Genomic DNA, 20,982 nt, shown 5'->3' on the forward strand with positions numbered 1-20,982 from the left:
AAGTTCTAACTTAGACTTGCGAAGTAACTTGACAGTCAATGGGTAAGTTTTGAGTGTATAGTATAATGTAGTGGGGTTGTATGTGTATGTCCATTTAAATAATGTAGTAGGGTTGTATGTGTATGTCCATTTAAATAATGTAGTGGGGTTGTATGTGTATGTCCATTTAAATAATGTAATGGGGTTGTATGTGTATGTCCATTTAAATAAGGAAGTGAGATTGTATGTGTATGTCCATTTAAATAATGTAGTAGGGTTGTATGTATATGTCCATTTAAATAATATAATGGGGTTGTATGTGTATGTCCATTTAAATAATGTAATGGGGTTGTATGTGTATGTCCATTAAAATAATGTAGTGGGGTTGTATGTGTATGCCCATTTAAAAAATATAATAGGGTTGTATGTATATGTCCATTTAAATAATATAATGGGGTTGTATGTGTATGTCCATTTAAATAATGTTGGGTTATATGTGTATGCCCATTTAAATAATGTAGTGGATTGTATGTGTATGCCCATTTAAATAATGTAGAGTTGTATGTGTATGTCCATTTAAATGTAGTGAGATTGTATGTGTATGTCCATTTAAATAATGTAGGGTTGTATGTGTATGTCCATTTAAATAATGTAATAGGTTGTATGTGTATGTCCATTTAAATAATGTAGTGGGATTGTATGTGTAAGTCCATTTAAATAATGTTGGGTTGTATGTGTATGTCCATTTAAATAATGTAGTAGGGTTGTATGTATATATCCTTTTAAATAATGTAGGGTTGTATGTGTATGTCCATTTAAATAATGTAGTAGGGTTGTATGTATATGTCCATTTAAATAATGTAGTAGGAGTGTATGTGTATGTCCATTTAAATAATGTAGTAGGGTTGTATGTATATGTCCATTTAAATAATGTAGTGGGATTGTATGCGTATGTCCATTTAAATAATGTAGTGGGATTGTATGCGTATGTCCATTTAAATAATGTAGTAGGGTTGTATGTATATGTCCATTTAAATAATGTAGTGGGATTGTATGGGTATGTCCATTTAAATAATGTAGGGTTGTATGTGTATCTCCATTTAAATAATGTAGTAGGGGTGTATGTATATGTCCATTTAAATAATGTAGTAGGGTTCTATGTGTATGTCCATTTAAATAATGTAGTAGGGTTGTATGTATATGTCCATTTAAATAATGTAGTAGGGTTGTATGTATATGTCCATTTAAATAATTTAGTAGGGTTGTATGTATATGTCCTTTTAAATAATGTAGGGTTTTATGTGTATGTCCATTTAAATAATGTAGTAGGGTTGTATGTATATGTCCTTTTAAATAATGTAGTAGTGTTGTATGTATATGTCCTTTTAAATAATGTAGGGTTGTATGTGTATGTCCATTTAAATAATGTAGTAGGGTTGTATGTGTATGTCCATTTAAATAATGTAGAGTTGTATGTATATGTCCATTTAAATAATGTAGTAGGGTTGTATGTATATGCCCATTTAAATAATGCAGTGAGATTGTATGTGTATATCCATTTAAATAATGTAAGGTTGTATGTGTATGTCCATTTAAATAATGTAATGCGGTTGTATGTGTATGTCCATTTAAATAATGTAGTAGGGTTGTATGTGTATGTCCATTTAAATAATGTAGTGTTGTATGTGTATGTCCATTTAAATAATATAATTGGGTTGTATGTGTATGTCCATTTAAATAATGTAGAGTTGTATGTGCAAGTCCATTTAAATAATGTAGTGGGATTGTATGTGTATCTCCATTTAAATAATGTAGGGTTGTATGTGTGTGCCCATTTAAATAATGTAGTGAGATTGTATGTGTATGTACATTTAAATAATGTAGGGTTGTATGTGTATGTCCATTTAAATAATGTAGTGGGATTGTATGCATATGTCCATTTAAATAATGTAGAGTTGTATGTGTATGCCCATTTAAATAATGTAGTGGGGTTGTATGTGTATGTTCATTTAAATAATGTAGTAGGGTTGCATGTGTATATCCATTTAAATAATGTGGTAGGGTTGTATGTATATGTCCATTTAAATAATGTAATGGTGTTGTATGTGTATGCCCATTTAAATAATGTAGTGGGATTGTATGTGTATGTCCATTTAAATAATGAAATAATGTAGTAGGGTTCTATGTGTTTGTTTATTTAAATACAGTCCATGATGGAACAATAAAATACCTAAATACCTTCACAACCCAAACGACAAATAACATTTATTTGTGATTTCAACATCTGGCCAATCGGGAAACATATCTGGTCCATCCATGGTCTTGTCTTGACGGGAAGCTACAATGAAAATTCTTCCCAAGAACGATAGGGCCTCGAGTTTTAATTTTCGGCAATATTTTTTCATTCCAGATGTTTCCCCATTGGAAAGCTGCATGCTGGCCCATAATTCCTACATTTAATAGGCGTTGGACCCCTCGCTTCCTCGGGTGCTTCAAGCCATTACGACCGGTTGGTTCCTCAACTCCAACTCCTCTATCCGACAACCTAACTCCAACTAATTTCCACGTATCTCAAAAAGACTATCTTCTTCTCTAAATGACGTCATCGATATACATCACTAAGATAAATGACGTCATTAGTATATGTCATTAAGATAATCACCTGATGTTTTTACATGTCATTATTTCCAAGTTTTCAACTAAATTGTTATGATAACAATTTTAAGTTAACATTATTATAAAAAATATTTATTCTAAATATTTTTTATTATTCTAAAACATGTTTTAGCTGCTAAAACTTTTAGGCTTGAATAATCATTGTTGTCGTTTTGGCCAAGTAAGCCTCTGGCCGGCTTTGGGTAGGATTGAAACAACTATCTTCAGCCAATTCTCACCTGGAATCGTAGAGATTCAATGTCTATATCCACTTGGTCTAATAAATTCATGTTTATTTATTATCTGCTCTTCCATACCGTACTGAATGGTATCTATGTTATTTAATTGGAAATTCATTATTGAGATGAATATTGTTTATTAATTTTATTTATTTAAATGGTGCAATGGATAGAGACGTTAAATCTCTATGGTTCTAGGTGAGAATTGTTTGAAGATAAAAGTTTCAATCCTACCCAAAGCCAACCAGAGGCTTACTTGGCCAAAAACGTGGTAAGACAACAATAACTATGGATGGCAGTAATTGCTGAGAATACAGTTAGGAGATTCAGACTTCCTATCCTGTTGTGGTTACCACCTGACAAAGGCCAGAAGAATAGTTGGTCGAAACGTCGTGAAACAGCAACTAAAAAAATGAGGATAATAGTCTGCAACAAATAAATTAAGTAATTCAATGATCCAGAAAATCTTCTTTTTTTTAATTTTAGATTAGATTGACTGAAAAATTACATTTGACAGAAGTAGGTTGACATGAATATGCTCTTAGCAAAAAGAAGACAAAAAAAAAAGGAACGGATCATGATTAACTGTTTAATATAAAATAATCGTTGGTTGAAGTCATTAAATTGTTATGTAACAGACCAATGAAGATTGTCAAAAATAAAATAATTGAAACCATCTACAAAAGTTTTATATATTTGGAATAAAGAAATTATGGCCCAGAGGTTTTTTTTGGTTGGTTTACAGATGGAGAAGGGGTGAAGGAAATGAGGCCATAGAGGTCACAACAAAGAATACATTTAATTGACAACGTTTGAAGTATGTAGAATCTGACTCCATGCAATTAAGGACAGACGAATATTGAAGGTTGAGAACCGGTTTTATTTATTAATGACAGTTTTAATTAGAAGAGGTAAAGTGTTCGTAGGATGTTTGTAGGTGTGTATGCATTGATAAGGAATGAACTTTTGTAGGCTTGTATAATTTAACAAAAAATGAATGTTCGTAAGCGTACTTATCTTTTCGGACGATGGGGGTGGAAAGTGGGTGGCCGGTCGTGCTACTGTCGGTGATATGTGTCCTGGCTTTTAACTTGGAAGCGGCGACTTCTTTCATCAACAGCTAGCAGCACGGCATCTTTGCCTCCTATGTTTTTCTCCTTTTTCTTTTTTTTCGTTCCCTAAAATGCCTCTCACTGACTGTGATATTTTAGGCCTTTATTTTAGGCGCGGAGCTCTGCCAGTGGTTGATAATTCTTTTGTGGTTATCTTATTTTTCTTTTTCCAAACGGAAACGATGCGTGGAGCCATGTGCAAAAGACGATTTTTCATTTTGTCTCTTATGCTGGATATGTTAGCATCCGGTTCGCTGCTAATTCTTATCATGTTCCCACAAAATTATTATCTCCATCTTACATTCCTTGCATGCAAACAACACATGTTGTAAATAATAATTTGCAAAAGTTTAAACTCCTTTCATATACTGATGCTATATCTCAAATATTGAGCATTTTTATCTGGAGGAGTCAGAGACTAGACGATGTTATATTTGTGATCCTACAGTTTTAGATTGTAGTTAATTTGCAACCCGCAGCCACTGGGAGGTACAGTTACAGAAACTTTACTCATGGAAAATCCGCTTAGTTCTAGGTACACAGAAGGAGAAAGAGTATTTATTGACAGTGGCTGTAGCTAGCTCAAACTCAATGTCGCGTGACTGTCGATCTTATGGAAACCTGTATGATTATAGTCATATACCAATAGTATAAAAATATTAACTTTTAACTAACCCTAAATTTCATCTCTATTAAATCACCGCATCATCCGGGATCTAAACTTCCATACATAATTTTGTTTGTCTTCTAAAATCCTTGAAACATATGCATATTTTTTTTTGCTGTGTTTATGCTGGTTATCTCCCCTAAATTTGAGTTTCTGTTGACAAAAGCGCCAAATCCTTACCCTGCAAATTTCCAACTCTTGATTTTGATGGTCGTTCGTGAGATTCATGAGTGTATTCCGGTAGTGGAATAATTCTTGTTGTATTTTGGTGCACTTGCTGTCACTTGTTTTCAGCTCGGCGTTGATTTTGGACTCGGCCTCAGACTTCACCCGGCGGTTGTTGTCTTCCGACTGCTTATCAATCAATCGGATCTCCTCCTGAATCTTACGGATTACATCGTTTTGGCGGCGTGTCTGTCATTCGAAAAGAGAAAAAGAATAAAAACACAATAAAAAAATGAGTAAAACATAAGTTGTCTCCCTTCTAATCACTACTATTTGAATCATTTTATAGCTTTCTCTCTCTCTCTCTCTCTCTCTCTCTCTCTCTCTCACACACACACACACACACACACACACACACACACACACACACACACACACACACACACACACACACACACACACACACACACACACACATTACTGAAACTTATCGAGTAGGATATTAATAAAAAATATAAGAAATCGCCTAGTCATTACACCCTCCTTTTTGCATAAATGTGTAGATGGTCTTTTACCATAATATCATTTTCCCAATCTAGCAAAAACATGCTTTCTCTGGTCGCATATTTTTTACTAGTTTAAGAAAAAAAAGAAAAAAAAAACTCCAAAAAAAACAAAAACAAAACAAAAAAATAAGCAAAAAACAAGCAAAAAAAAAAAAAAAATCAGGTATTCTTTAGATTAGATAAAATGAGGAATGATGATGAATATTTCCCATACGTTTTAATCACTAGGGCTATGACAACACCATATTTTTTTCATTGTTTTGACTGTCGAGTATATATCCGTCATAGTTAGACACAGTTGATCAACCGACAACCATGTCATTCTATATAAAAGCATATATGATATCAACGGATACATACTCGAGTCAAAATAACGAAAAGAATATGCTGTTGTCCTAGCTCTATTAATCACACACACACACACACACACACACACACACACACACACACACACACACACACACACACACACACACACACACACACACACACACACACAAAACATGCTAAAATATTACTAAGATTTGGGATTGAATTATATTTAAATAATTTGAAGTTGTAGTTGAATTTGCCATTATAAAATTTCAAATAGTCATTTTTAAAATATTATTAGAAAATATTAAAAAAAAAAAAAATGGAAACCCTTACTCAAAAAATCTATTTTTAAAAGTTCATATCGTGGAATATTGAAATTTTATTCTATTTAAATCTTTTAACAATTAATCATTTTTTAGAATTCTATTTTTCGTCGTAATTTAATTAATTATACTATCTATCTATCTATCTATCTATATCTATCTATCTTCTATCTATCTATCTATCTATCTATCTATCTATATCTATATCTATCTATCTATCTATCTATATCTATCTATATCTATCTATATATCTATCTATCTTCTATCTTCTATCTATCTATCTATCTATATCTTCTATATATCTATAAAAACAGAGATGTGTGTGCCACAGACGATTTCTGATTGGTTAATCCAATAATCACATCTCCTAAAAAACAATGGTTTCTACGCTCTTACCTTTACCATAAAATATTATGGCTTTATTTATTGTCCATCTTGGAAGGGTTTAATTTTTTAATAACTTGTTATTTACAAATTAAAAAAATACGAAACTATTATACGAAACTAAACTACACGAAATCAAACGCTCCTACAAACTTAGTAGTAGTACTAGCAAGCACACGCGCACACACGCACACACGCACACACACACGTCCACTACCGTCACGTTGTTATGGCAATCGCTGACTTACATAAACAGTAAACACACAGTAAATGTGATTTTCTTCATTTTCTCATTTCACTCGTGGTCTTAAATTCATTTCGGGTTTGTATTACTGTACACATAGATTCGAATAAGTTGCCAAAAAACAAATATATAACAAATAAATGTAATCAAAAGCAAGATAAATTACTTTTCTACCAAACTGGATATATTTTTCGTGTTTTTATTCAATTTAACATGTTTATTCAGCTAGAAAAGAATACAGTGTTTACCGATGTATTGGAAAATTCAAGATGGCGGCCGATTCTCTCTTTAACACGGTAAGTTTGGAAAAAAGTGTAATAAATAAAAAACCGGTTAAAATACTGTTAAAAACTCGCTCAATATATGTTACCGTGACATAGGTTGACATATATTCGGCGGGTTTTTAATAGTATTTTGTATAGTTTTTTATTTATAACACCTTTTCCCAAACTTACGGTGTTAAAGAATGTGTGAGACGCCATCTTGAATTTTCCAACACATCGGTAAACACTGTATGCTTTTCGAGCTGAATAAACATGTTAAATTGAATAAAAACACGAAAAATATATCCAGTTTTTATCGGTTTTTTACCTTCTCTGCAGAAGTACAAAAAAAAACAAAAAAAAAACGGAAGGTACTTTTACAGAATGTTAAACTAACCCTAACCGATATTTTATGTTTAGTTTAGGAAAAGTCAGAAGAAACAAAAGTCATTATTGCATGAAATATACGTATTTAGTTGAAGTATTGTTTATGTCAATTCTTTCGAAGAAATTTAGCAAGAATACCTGTAAACCAGGAAATCGGTAAAATATCATCATGGATGAATACTTGTCTATTATAATTTCTACCCTTGACAAAAACTTAGCCATAACAAAAGAGATTTATTGTTCAGATTGTTTTTGAGATTGATTTCTAAAAAGATATTTTATAAATAAAATCGACTTTAAAATTAAAGACTTAAATTACAATAATTGAATTTAAACATTCTTATTTCAATATTTGGCACATAACACCTGCAAAAATGATCACAATGTCAGGATTTCATTTTATTTCAGAATCGATGGCAAATTGTGTAGATTGATATCTCATTATATTAAATACTAATATTTAACATTAGTTTATCATTTAAGCCGATAAAAAGCCCTTTTTTTCGAGTCATAAAAGGATTTGGAGTTTCCTAATCAACCTTTCGGGTGCAGTTGCACGCTCTCAAAATAACTAAAGTGTTGGCTTTAAAAAAATTGGTTCATTAAAACCAAACAGGTTTAGTTTCAATAATAATAAAAAAAATCGTTTGGTAATTAGATATGTCGTATGGTTATCCCTAATCGCTGAATAAAACCGCTAACGAGTTGAATGATTACGACATAAAATTAAACTCGGGTTCCTGAAACGGAAACTTCGTTTGTTTTTGTTTTTTTCTTATCAATATATTTACATTGTTATTTTGTTTTCATTTTCAATCATTCGAACAGTTTTCTTTTTCAAGTAATCCAAGTTACAAAATTCCCACTGTTTACTTTGCTAAAATCACAATGACTAATGTATACCTATTAACCCTTATCCTTGAGTGGCCTCTGGGCCTTGATAAGTGGTGACACCCATGTAAAAAAAAAAATCACTCGAACAGTTTTCTTTTTATAATGTATAGTTTTAAAAGTTTAAAAACTATATAGTTTTTACTTCAGGAAAATTAATGGGTCAGTTTTTACGATGTGCCCTGTTAAAATACTGTTAAAAACTCGCTCAATATATGTTACCGTGACATAGGTTGACATATATTCGGCGGGTTTTTAATAGTATTTTGTATAGTTTTTTATTTATAACACCTTTTCCCAAACTTACGGTGTTAAAGAGGGTGTGAGACGCCATCTTGAATTTTCCAATACATCGGTAAACACTGTATGCTTTTCGAGCTGAATAAACATGTTAAATTGAATAAAAACACGAAAAATATATCCAGTTTTTATCGGTTTTTTTTTTACCTTCTTTGCAGAAGTATAGGCACCGCCAAAACTGGGGGGGGGGGCAGGTCAGTACTTTTTGACGGACCGTCTTTTTAAAAATCTACCAAAAATCAGGTAATTATCCGATCAATACGAAATTTTCAGCGATTATTAGGAGAAGAATGAACTTTATAACAGTGTACTTATTTTTCATAAACGATATTTATATATATATATTTTTTTTGCTTACAAACCCCCCCTTGTTTTGAAGTGGGAACAAATATGCTTAAAATAATCATCTGAAACTGAATTAAATATATTGTGTTGTTGTAAGGGACAGAATTATAGATTAAAAAAAAAAAAAATTGTTTGCATACCTTATTTTGACGTCTGAATATCAGAACTTCGATTGTGTTTAATTATCCCGCTTTTGAGTTTTGAAGTGTGAAATTCGGTGAATATGTTAAGTAAAATAATTAATTTAAGTTAAGCAAAACAAAAAAAAATTTTTTTTAATATTTATACGAAAAAAGCCATTTTAAAATTTTTGATAAATAAATTAACATTTTTTTTTTAGCGAGCCGAATAATGCATGACCATTATTAAACAGAGCATGCTTTGAATAATCGATACAAAAAAAAAAAAAAAATTCGATAAATATTGTGCCCTTTGTGTTAAAAATAGCATCATTTTTTTCGATCTCGTTTGAAAACGTTTGCCGCCTTTCGACTACGGTGGACCAAACGCGCTGAAATAATTTTTTTTTATTCTGCTTTAAATTGCCCCCTCCCCCCATTTTGGGGAGCCTGGCCCCCACACACATACACATTAAAAACCAAACTCATACAAATGGTCACCCATCTGGTACTGGCCAGCCTCAGCTTAATAATACATTGAAATTTTCGTCACTGAAAAATAAGTTTTTTTGGCCTGTTTGGTCTTCCATAGTTTTCGTCTCATCAAAAGAAAACGTAAACAGAGTCGGTCTGAACTCTACGGCGACGCGAAATATCTGGTTACCTATATGAATAAGTGGAATTATTTGAAATTCAGGTACTTATATTATAATATTTTTGCATATTCTCTTAGAAAATCATCCTAAATCTTAGTTAGACAATAAATGAATAAATAAATTATTTCAAAAACCCATTTTTTTTTAATATTTAAGTACGTTTTTTGTGCAAGACAAAAAATATCAATTGTTAACTTTTTGGGAAAATTTAACATTTAAAATTGAATTAAAAATAGTAGAAAAAGTTTTACATTATTCTGTTTTCTATATGATAAAATTCAGGGTTTTATCTTTCTGGAAAAAAAAAAGTTACTCAGAAATAATGGATTTTAATAAATGTAATTTAGTTTTAAAAAACAACAACAACTTGATTTTGCGGCCATTTTTGGCGGTGCCTACAGAAGTAAAAAAAAAAAACGGAAGGTACTTTTACAGAATGTTAAACTAACCTTAACCGATGTTTTATGTTTAGTTTAGGAAAAGTCAGAAGAACCAAAAGTCATTATTGCATGAAATATACGTATTTAGTTGAAGTATTGTTTATGTCAATTCTTTCGAAGAAATTTAGCAAGAATACCTGTAAACCAGGAAATCGGTAAAATGTCATCATGGATGAATACTTGTCTATTATAATTTCTACCCTTGACAAAAACTTAGCCATAACAAAAGAGATTTATTGTTCAGATTGTTTTTGAGATTGATTTCTAAAAAGATATTTTATAAATAAAATCGACTTTAAAATTAAAGACTTAAATTACAATAATTGAATTTAAACATTCTTATTTCAATATTTGGCACATAACACCTGCAAAAATGATCACAATGTCAGGATTTCATTTTATTTCAGAATCGATGGCAAATTGTGTAGATTGATATCTCATTATATTAAATACTAATATTTAACATTAGTTTATCATTTAAGCCGATAAAAAGCCCTTTTTTTCGAGTCATAAAAGGATTTGGAGTTTCCTAATCAACCTTTCGGGTGCAGTTGCACGCTCTCAAAATAACTAAAGTGTTGGCTTTAAAAAAATTGGTTCATTAAAACCAAACAGGTTTAGTTTCAATAAAAAAAAAAAAAATCGTTTGGTAATTAGATATGTCGTATGGTTATCCCTAATCGCTGAATAAAACCGCTAACGAGTTGAATGATTACGACATAAAATTAAACTCGGGTTCCTGAAACGGAAACTTCGTTTGTTTTTGTTTTTTTCTTATCAATATATTTACATTGTTATTTTGTTTTCATTTTCAATCATTCGAACAGTTTTCTTTTTCAAGTAATCCAAGTTACAAAATTCCCACTGTTTACTATGCTAAAATCACAATGACTAATGTATACCTATTAACCCTTATCCTTGAGTGGCCTCTGGGCCTTGATAAGTGGTGACACCCATGTAAAAAAAAAAAAAAATCACTCGAACAGTTTTCTTTTTATAATGTATAGTTTTAAAAGTTTAAAAACTATATAGTTTTTACTTCAGGAAAATTAATGGGTCAGTTTTTACGATATGCCCTGTTAAAATACTGTTAAAAACTCGCTCAATATATGTTACCGTGACATAGGTTGACATATATTCGGCGGGTTTTTAATAGTATTTTGTATAGTTTTTTATTTATAACACCTTTTCCCAAACTTACGGTGTTAAAGAGGGTGTGAGACGCCATCTTGAATTTTCCAATACATCGGTAAACACTGTATGCTTTTCGAGCTGAATAAACATGTTAAATTGAATAAAAACACGAAAAATATATCCAGTTTTTATCGGTTTTTTTTTTACCTTCTTTGCAGAAGTATAGGCACCGCCAAAACTGGGGGGGGGGGGGCAGGTCAGTACTTTTTGACGGACCGTCTTTTTAAAAATCTACCAAAAATCAGGTAATTATCCGATCAATACGAAATTTTCAGCGATTATTAGGAGAAGAATGAACTTTATAACAGTGTACTTTTTTTTCATAAACGATATTTATATATATATTTTTTTTTGCTTACAACCCCCCCCCCTTGTTTTGAAGTGGGAACAAATATGCTTAAAATAATCATCTGAAACTGAACAAAATATATTGTGTTGTTGTAAGGGACAGAATTATAGATTAAAAAAAAAAAAAGAAATTGTTTGCATACCTTATTTTGACGTCTGAATATCAGAACTTCGATTGTGTTTAATTATCCCGCTTTTGAGTTTTGAAGTGTGAAATTCGGTGAATATGTTAAGTAAAATAATTAATTTAAGTTAAGCAAAACAAAAAAAAATTTTTTTTTAATATTTATACGAAAAAAGCCATTTTAAAATTTTTGATAAATAAATTAACAATTTTTTTTTAGCGAGCCGAATAATGCATGACCATTATTAAACAGAGCATGCTTTGAATAATCGATACAAAAAAAAAAAAAAAAAATTCGATAAATATTGTGCCCTTTGTGTTAAAAATAGCATCATTTTTTTCGATCTCGTTTGAAAACGTTTGCCGCCTTTCGACTACGGTGGACCAAACGCGCTGAAATAATTTTTTTTTATTCTGCTTTAAATTGCCCCCTCCCCCCATTTTGGGGAGCCTGGCCCCCACACACATACACATTAAAAACCAAACTCATACAAATGGTCACCCATCTGGTACTGGCCAGCCTCAGCTTAATAATACATTGAAATTTTCGTCACTGAAAAATAAGTTTTTTTGGCCTGTTTGGTCTTCCATAGTTTTCGTCTCATCAAAAGAAAACGTAAACAGAGTCGGTCTGAACTCTACGGCGACGCGAAATATCTGGTTACCTATATGAATAAGTGGAATTATTTGAAATTCAGGTACTTATATTATAATATTTTTGCATATTCTCTTAGAAAATCATCCTAAATCTTAGTTCGACAATAAATGAATAAATAAATTATTTCAAAAACCCATTTTTTTTTAATATTTAAGTACGTTTTTTGTGCAAGACAAAAAATATCAATTGTTAACTTTTTGGGAAAATTTAACATTTAAAATTGAATTAAAAATAGTAGAAAAAGTTTTACATTATTCTGTTTTCTATATGATAAAATTCAGGGTTTTATCTTTCTGGAAAAAAAAAAGTTACTCAGAAATAATGGATTTTAATAAATGTAATTTAGTTTTAAAAAACAACAACAACTTGATTTTGCGGCCATTTTTGGCGGTGCCTACAGAAGTAAAAAAAAAAACGGAAGGTACTTTTACAGAATGTTAAACTAACCTTAACCGATGTTTTATGTTTAGTTTAGGAAAAGTCAGAAGAACCAAAAGTCATTATTGCATGAAATATACGTATTTAGTTGAAGTATTGTTTATGTCAATTCTTTCGAAGAAATTTAGCAAGAATACCTGTAAACCAGGAAATCGGTAAAATGTCATCATGGATGAATACTTGTCTATTATAATTTCTACCCTTGACAAAAACTTAGCCATAACAAAAGAGATTTATTGTTCAGATTGTTTTTGAGATTGATTTCTAAAAAGATATTTTTTAAATAAAATCGACTTTAAAATTAAAGACTTAAATTACAATAATTGAATTTAAACATTCTTATTTCAATATTTGGCACATAACACCTGCAAAAATGATCACAATGTCAGGATTTCATTTTATTTCAGAATCGATGGCAAATTGTGTAGATTGATATCTCATTATATTAAATACTAATATTTAACATTAGTTTATCATTTAAGCCGATAAAAAGCCCTTTTTTTTCGAGTCACAAAAGGATTTGGAGTTTCCTAATCAACCTTTCGGGTGCAGTTGCACGCTCTCAAAATAACTAAAGTGTTGGCTTAAAAAAATTGGTTCATTAAAACTAAACAGGTTTAGTTTTAATAAAAAAAAAAAAAATCGCTTTGGTAATTAGATATGTCGTATGGTTATCCCTAATCGCTGAATAAAACCGCTAACGAGTTGAATGATTACGACATAAAATTAAACTCGGGTTCCTGAAACGGAAACTTCGTTTGTTTTTGTTTTTTTCTTATCAATATATTTACATTGTTATTTTGTTTTCATTTTCAATCATTCGAACAGTTTTCTTTTTCAAGTAATCCAAGTTACAAAATTCCCACTGTTTACTATGCTAAAATCACAATGACTAATGTATACCTATTAACCCTTATCCTTGAGTGGCCTCTGGGCCTTGATAAGTGGTGACACCCATGTAAAAAAAAAAAATCACTCGAACAGTTTTCTTTTTATAATGTACAGTTTTAAAAGTTTAAAAACTATATAGTTTTTACTTCAGGAAAATTAATGGGTCAGTTTTTACGATGTGCCCTGTTAAAATACTGTTAAAAACTCGCTCAATATATGTTACCGTGACATAGGTTGACATATATTCGGCGGGTTTTTAATAGTATTTTGTATAGTTTTTTATTTATAACACCTTTTCCCAAACTTACGGTGTTAAAGAGGGTGTGAGACGCCATCTTGAATTTTCCAACACATCGGTAAACACTATGTTTTTAGAGCTGAATAAATATATTACATTGAATAAAAACACAAAAAATATATCCAGTTAGGTAGAAAAGTAACTTATCTTGCCTTTGATTACATTTATTTATATATTTGTTTTTGACTATTTTTTTCGAATCTATGTGTACAGTAATACAAACCCACGATATGAATACTCACGTTGTATATATATATATATATATATATATATATATATATATATATATATATATATATATATATATATATATGAGATTATAGCAGTTAAAAAACATTTTTAAAACACACACACACACACCTTTTTCAAAGTGATCAGAAATCGTATAAAAGTAAAAAGGGTAAATTTTTACTTACTTTCCAACTTTTTTTTTTAAATGGAATTCATTTACCGATACAAAAGAAATGATAAGTAAATAAATCCATAAATAAATATTATAAATGGTTTTTTAATACTTGCCAGGATGCGGAGGAAAATGAATGAAGGGGGAGGGGAATAAAATAAAAACATTTTGGAAACAGAGTAAGTTTGAAAGAATTGCTTTGCACAGAAAGAAATTAATGAAAAAATAAAATTAAATTTCTTTTCTTTCTTGATTTTTTTTTTAGTTTTTTATGAAAAGGGAAGTCAAAATTAAGACTATAAAAAACAATTTTTATTAAGAGTGAACCTCAGTCGTCAGGTCTGTAAAAAAAGACGTGGAATAATAAACGTTTTCTAATACAAATCTTTTTTACTTATGTGTTCATTTGTCTCTTTGAAGTTCGTTTGTTTAATATATCGGTTTGCAATATAATTTTGTCATTCTGTCAGACTCAAATTTTAAATCCATATATCTATAAAAGTGAAAGTGTGTGTGTGTGTGTGTCTGTGTACATTTCCCTACGAAATAACTCTGTCAATTTTTAGTCTACAGACTCGAAATTTGATATACAGGGTTCTGAGATTTGGAAAAATCTATGTGATCGGTTTTTAGCCAGAAATTTGGCGATTAAGGGGTCAAAGTTCAACAATTTGAGCTTTGAGAACTCTACCAAACTTCTCCGACAATTTTGGGTCTACACACTTGAAATTTTAGATATAGCTTCCGTGGACATGGATCTAACTTAATAACTTGATTTGAGGCCAAAACAATAAATTTTCAGGGGTCATAATAGGGGTCAAAGTTTTAAAAATTACCCCCTTTTTTTGCTCAGCATACACCTCCAAACACCCGGGCAACGCCGGGTACCCATGCTAGTATATTACTAAAGAAAACGTTGATTTTTTTTAAACATAATAATATTGATTTTATGTTCATTTTTTAATTTAAAACTTCAATATTAATGAAATAAATAATAAATTTTATACATCTCTCTCTCTCTCTCTCTCTCTATATATATATATATATATATATATATATATATATATATATATATATATATATAATTTAAATTTAATTATTTAATTATTATAGCAAAATTTTTTTTATTTAATTATTTATTTAATTATTTAATTATTATAGCAAAAAATAATTATGACAGCCACTTTAAGAAATTCATTTCTTATCGTTGAGCACTTTCAGTTGAATTAAAGTTGGTCAATTTAGCTCTTATGCATAGATCATCGTATAACGATTAGATCACTCTTTGACTGACGTAAATGAACATTTAAAATTAAAATGTTTAAATTCAACGCTATTTCACGCTGTTAATGGTAGCCGAATGGATACAGTCTCTGCTAATCGAGCCAGAGATATCTCGTGGTGCGGGGTTCGAATCGTTCGGGTGGTGTTAATTGTGACACCCTGCACTGGAGATTCCCGAAAGGATGAAACACTAGTGTCTGTAGCTATTTAATTATTATAGCAAAAAATAATTATATATTCTATAAAGCTGAAGAGTTTGAATAATTATATATATATATATATAATTATTCAAACTCTTCAGCTTTATAGAATGCTGAAATTTTTATGGACCTAAATTTATTTTATTTAGTTTTCGTAGCATGAAACAGAACACTTAAAAATATTTCCCCTCGCATATCTAACGAAAACTACTTTTAAATATAAGTTAATTCAAAATTGAATACGTATCGAAAATTTAATGTAAATCTGACTATTGGTTGATTTTACGCCTTTGTAGAAACATTGTTTTAAGGCGTCGATAATGTTTTAAGGTGTCGATAATGTTTTAAGGTGTCGATAATGTCGTTAATTTTGCTAGGATTTTTAAACACAGGTATGTTTACGCCTACATAGAAACATTGTTTTAAGATGTCGATAATGTAAACACGATTTTGGTTTCGCATTTTCATAATTTTCGTACGCTGTAAAAGTTTAAAAAATATTACTACTTTATTTAAAGCTTCTTCTTTTAACTAGGACAAAAGTTATAATGATAATATTAAATTAAATTACAGTTACATCGTGTTACATATGGGGGGGGGTCTAAATCCGTGTTGCGCATTGGAGGTCCCTAATAAACATACACATCTCAACCCTTCGGGTCTGATATTTAATTAACATTTTCTTACCAAACCACGATTTCGCAGAAACTTTTCTCAAATGAATATTTCTGATTAAAAATGACTTTAAAAAATCTTTTTGTAAACTTATAAGTAATAATTTGTATATCTATAGATATATAAATGTGTTGTTATTTAATCACGCTTTCCTTGGTTTTTAATTTACAAAATTTTGTTCATGTTAAGTTAGCTCTTGTTAACTGGTGACCCTAATATTCCCCAATGTTTCGTTTATTTCTATTTTAATATGCATGCATTGTGGGTGTGGTTCTGAGTAATACACAAAAACGGTATCGACATTCCAAATGATCCAAGGCCAAGAACAGAAGAGAAAGAGAGAGAGAGAGAGAGAGAGAGAGAGAAAGAGAGAGAGAGAGAGAGAGAGAGAGAGAGAGAGAGAGAGAGAGAGAAAATCTAATTTTGTATTTTGTCTTTTTATTTTATATTTATTAGTTTTGCAAACCCACTTTTTCCCTATTCAAACAATTTAACCCAAACTCAATGGGTGACCCAACGAGTCACGTTTTTTTAGAGTTAACAAAATTAAACATATTAAAAAAACATTTAAAAGAAATAATTTTCAGATCGCATTTTCTTTCAGCTCTTAATATTACAACTAAAATTACGTTATTTACGTGTTCTTAACCTTATTTTTTGTGGAAGTAATTAACCCCTCACCCCAATAAACAATAATTTTGGCCATCATTACACTCATGCTAATATAGGGTTCTGGAGCTTAGAGAATAATTCTGTTTTTCCAAATGCAGCCAATACTACTATTCTAATGGCGAACCAATAAAAGACGGAATCGGGTTAAGGTTTCTTCTGTGATTATACAAAATTTTAACCAAACCAAACAAAACCAAACCGAATTTTACCGAACTAAACCTACAAGCTAAATGAGATTAGTTTAGGCGTGGATTAGGCTTAAGGTAAGAAAAAACAACCAACCAACCAACCAACCAACCAACCAAACAAACAAACAAACAAACAAACAAACAAAAAAGAAAAAAAGAAAAAGAAAAAGAAAAACAGAGCAAACAAATAAAAAAAAAACAATTCAGTCCAAATTTTTTAGAATTACTGTCTCTTCTGTCCTCGGTCGGAGGAAATAATCTTTCTTTACTGTAACAATTTTTATTTTTGTCCCAATCCGAAGTACTTCTTTTTGGGAAGCTAGCTTTTCTCCATAGTAAAAACAGACGATAGGTCTAGCTTTTTCCTCTTGAAACAAAATGAAACTGCGGAGAAAGATTCATGGGAGTATGAAATTTACAAGCGGTCACCAGTCGCATGTATAGGAAATGCAAATTAGGGGAAATGTCGACGTTAGGTTTTTTTGCAGCTCTTGCAGGGAGGTGTCGACGTCCTCCTACATACAGCGCCTGGTATTCCCAAATTGGTCACTCATCTGGTACTGACCAGGCTCAGGCTCAGTTGTTTAACTTCAGTGATCTAACGAGAACCGGTGTGTCAACGTGATTATGGGATTGGGAAGCGGGGAAAGTAAAGGTGAGCACATACCTCTTCTTCTTTGATGACGATGGCTTCAGCTAGTTCGGCTTCAAGTTTCTTAATTTGAATTTCGTTTTGCTGCGTTTTTTGGACCATTTCCTTCAGATACTCCGCCTGGTCCTTCTCTTCCATCGGATTTGTCAGCAAACGATTTCGTAGGATCACTTTCATTTCTTCCATGTTTTCAATGAACTTGGCCGCAGCTGGCGACATGTGAGCGAGTTCCTTATGGACGGCCGTCACTGCGGAAGGGCATTTGTTAAAAGCGCGGATGATATTCTTGCAGGAATTACTCAGTTGTTCAGCGACAACCGACAGGTTCTTCATCATCATTTCAGTCATCGCTTTGTATTCTTCATCCTCTTCATCTTCCAACTCTTCCTCAGAAGCGGGGTCATCTTCTCGTTCGCCATCTTCATCATCTTTCTGTTCCTCATTGACTGGACTGCTGTCGCCCTTTCCGTTTTCCCCCGTCTCCGAACGAGGCAAGTTGTTGTCATTATTGGGCCTGTAAGAAGGCAAAGTGTCTTCCTTGTTGCTCTCGCCGTTCGATCCAACGGGCGACTGCGTCAGCTCTCTCTCACCAATCGAAATATCTTCGTCATTTGAAACGCATTCGTCACCCTGGAGACTCTCCGCTTGTCTTTCTTTCATTAATTTACGCTGTCTCTCCTTATGTCGTTCAATCATTTTTACCTTGATTTCGAGGTATGAATCCTGTATCGTCTTATGCTGTTTAAAAAGTGATAAGATTCCCGATTCAAAAAACGGTTCAAACTGCTCAAGATTCTCGATGATATACGGGATCATACATACTAGTTTCGCCCGATTAATAGTACTCTCAAAAACGTTCATTATCCTTTGTGTTTCAATTGAGGCAAGCTTCTTTTGAGAAGGTTCCAGAGCGCGAGAGGGATCCATTCGTATTCTTCTCTTGGCTGTTTTAACATCGGATTTGCCACTGGGTTCCGTTTCGCCTGGACCCCTGTAGTAGTTTTTGTCCTCCTTCACCCGGGTCCCATCTCGTACTGTATCCAAACTGACGGTAGTCATATTGGTTTGTTTTTTACTGGAAGCTTCTTCGACATGAAAAAGGAGACATATGCTTCCAACGAAAAAGTGGTCGGAAAAGAAAAACAAATAATGTATCGTTATCACCGTTGGCAACCAGAACAGAGTTGTTTCCCTTGATCGCCAAAACTTAGAGTGACCTCCCTTAGCACTCGGAACAGAGATTAATAGTTCCTATTTACAATGTCTCCGCACGGGACAGAGTTAGGCACCAGGGTCGTTTTTAATGTGGAGAAAAAAAAAAAAAAAAAAAAAAAAAAAAAAAAGAAATTGTCTCAGTCGTGAAGGATTTCTCCTCCACTGACAGAGAACAAGAAATTGAAGTGCAGCATCTGAAGAACAGATGGTATTTATTTGCTCCCCCACCGAGCAAATTAGGCACAAGGCCGATTTTTAATGTGAGGAGTGAAGGGAGGGGGAAGGGAAAAAGGGGACCAGCTCCCGAGAGGTGGGAAATGGGAGCTGGTTAAAGGTCAGGCATGTGGGGTTGCCCCCACATCTGGTCTTTGCTAGTCATAGCTTGCAGTATCTGAAGAACAGATACTACACTTTGATCTTGACCGGAAAGGCCAAGATCAAGATGTTGCCGTCAATCTTTTATTTCACCTATGTTGACAGATTATTAAATATTTTAAAAATATTTTTCTTGATATTATTGTAAATTAACAGTCTCTGATAACTACCTCAGAAAATTTTACTTTTTTTGTTGTCAAGAAATTAGGTGCAATAACCATGAAAAACTTGGCGGAAAGAAACAAAACAAAACAAAACAAATAAATATATTAACAAACAAACAAACAAACAAACAAGCAAAAAAACAAAAACACGACAAAGCAGTTATTTTAGAATCTAGAGGGAAATAAGTTTCGCCTTTATGTTTAGCGTAAAATATGGTGTTTGTCTCATAGAATTCTAAATACTTCAAACTTACGAGATTTTAGAAAACTATTCTTGATATGGGGATATTGGAAAAAACCCGACTTCGCTTTAAACTTATATTCTTTTTAAAAGTAAAAGTACTTCCATTGATTGACGTGATTTTTTGGAATGAAATAAATATTAAAAATTTGAAATTTAAGAAAGCCCAAAACGATATGTGCTTTTCTTTATTTAAAATAAATATTTATTTACCTTTAAAAATATGAAACAAGTTTTTGACTCTGTCTTGAGTCTTTTTTCATGCGATTTATTTTTGTTAATCATTTTTTTTTCTCTTAGAGATATAAAAAAACTCTCTGGGTAATAGTCCGTTGAGATGTTAAAATGAACTGTTTTTAAGTCTCTTTAAGTGCAAGCATACGGCTCACGCGACAATGTTATTAGAAATAAGTTATCATTTTTGTGTGAAATATCCTCTTTTTTACAAGGGAGTCACCATTTATCAAGGCCCGAAAGCCATTCAAAGATAAGAGGTAATGGATATACGGTAGTCTGCGAGACAACAGCATATTAATAGTTAATTGTGGAAATTGGGTTGAAATGGATTATTTAGGTGGGGGCAGCTTAACAGCTTTACATTGGACACGAAGACGACTATATTGTAGTTAGCTGGAAAGCAGGCCAGCGGAGCAGAGTTCTATAGGTGGGCAGTTCTGGCAAAGAAGCTTTGTTCATGGAATTTGCATTTAGATTTAGGCACAGATAGCGAATGGAGGGAAGCTGTTGATGGTTGTTGTAGCTAAGTTCTTTAGGAGAGGTAATTGTTTCACCTTCCTAATTGAATATATTAAAAGAACAAGGCATAAAAGAAATAACAAACTTATTTTTTAAAAATAACAACGAAGAATATTTTATTTGTAGCAGGAACTGGCTGGTTGGACTGCAAAAAAG

General features: G+C 31.8%; 1 protein-coding gene across 1 annotated transcript in view; it reads right to left on the reverse strand.

The window, feature by feature from the left end:
• LOC145294073 (dynein regulatory complex subunit 10-like) overlaps positions 1–19,232 on the reverse strand; it is a 32,574-nt gene extending 13,342 nt beyond the window's left edge. Inside the window, exons 1-2 of the mRNA XM_080141091.1 lie at positions 18,091–19,232; positions 4,833–5,066 (exon numbers count right to left, since the gene is read on the reverse strand). Of these exons, the coding sequence (XP_079997217.1) occupies positions 4,833–5,066; positions 18,091–19,134 (1,278 nt within the window). The 5' untranslated portion in view covers positions 19,135–19,232. The remainder of the gene's footprint in view (positions 1–4,832; positions 5,067–18,090) is intronic.
• Between the last annotated feature and the right edge of the window lie 1,750 nt (positions 19,233–20,982).

The sequence above is a fragment of the Euprymna scolopes genome, chromosome 2 (genome assembly GCF_053919585.1).
Source record: "Euprymna scolopes isolate OS-2025 chromosome 2, ASM5391958v1, whole genome shotgun sequence".
NCBI classification, from domain to species: domain Eukaryota; kingdom Metazoa; phylum Mollusca; class Cephalopoda; order Sepiida; family Sepiolidae; genus Euprymna; species Euprymna scolopes.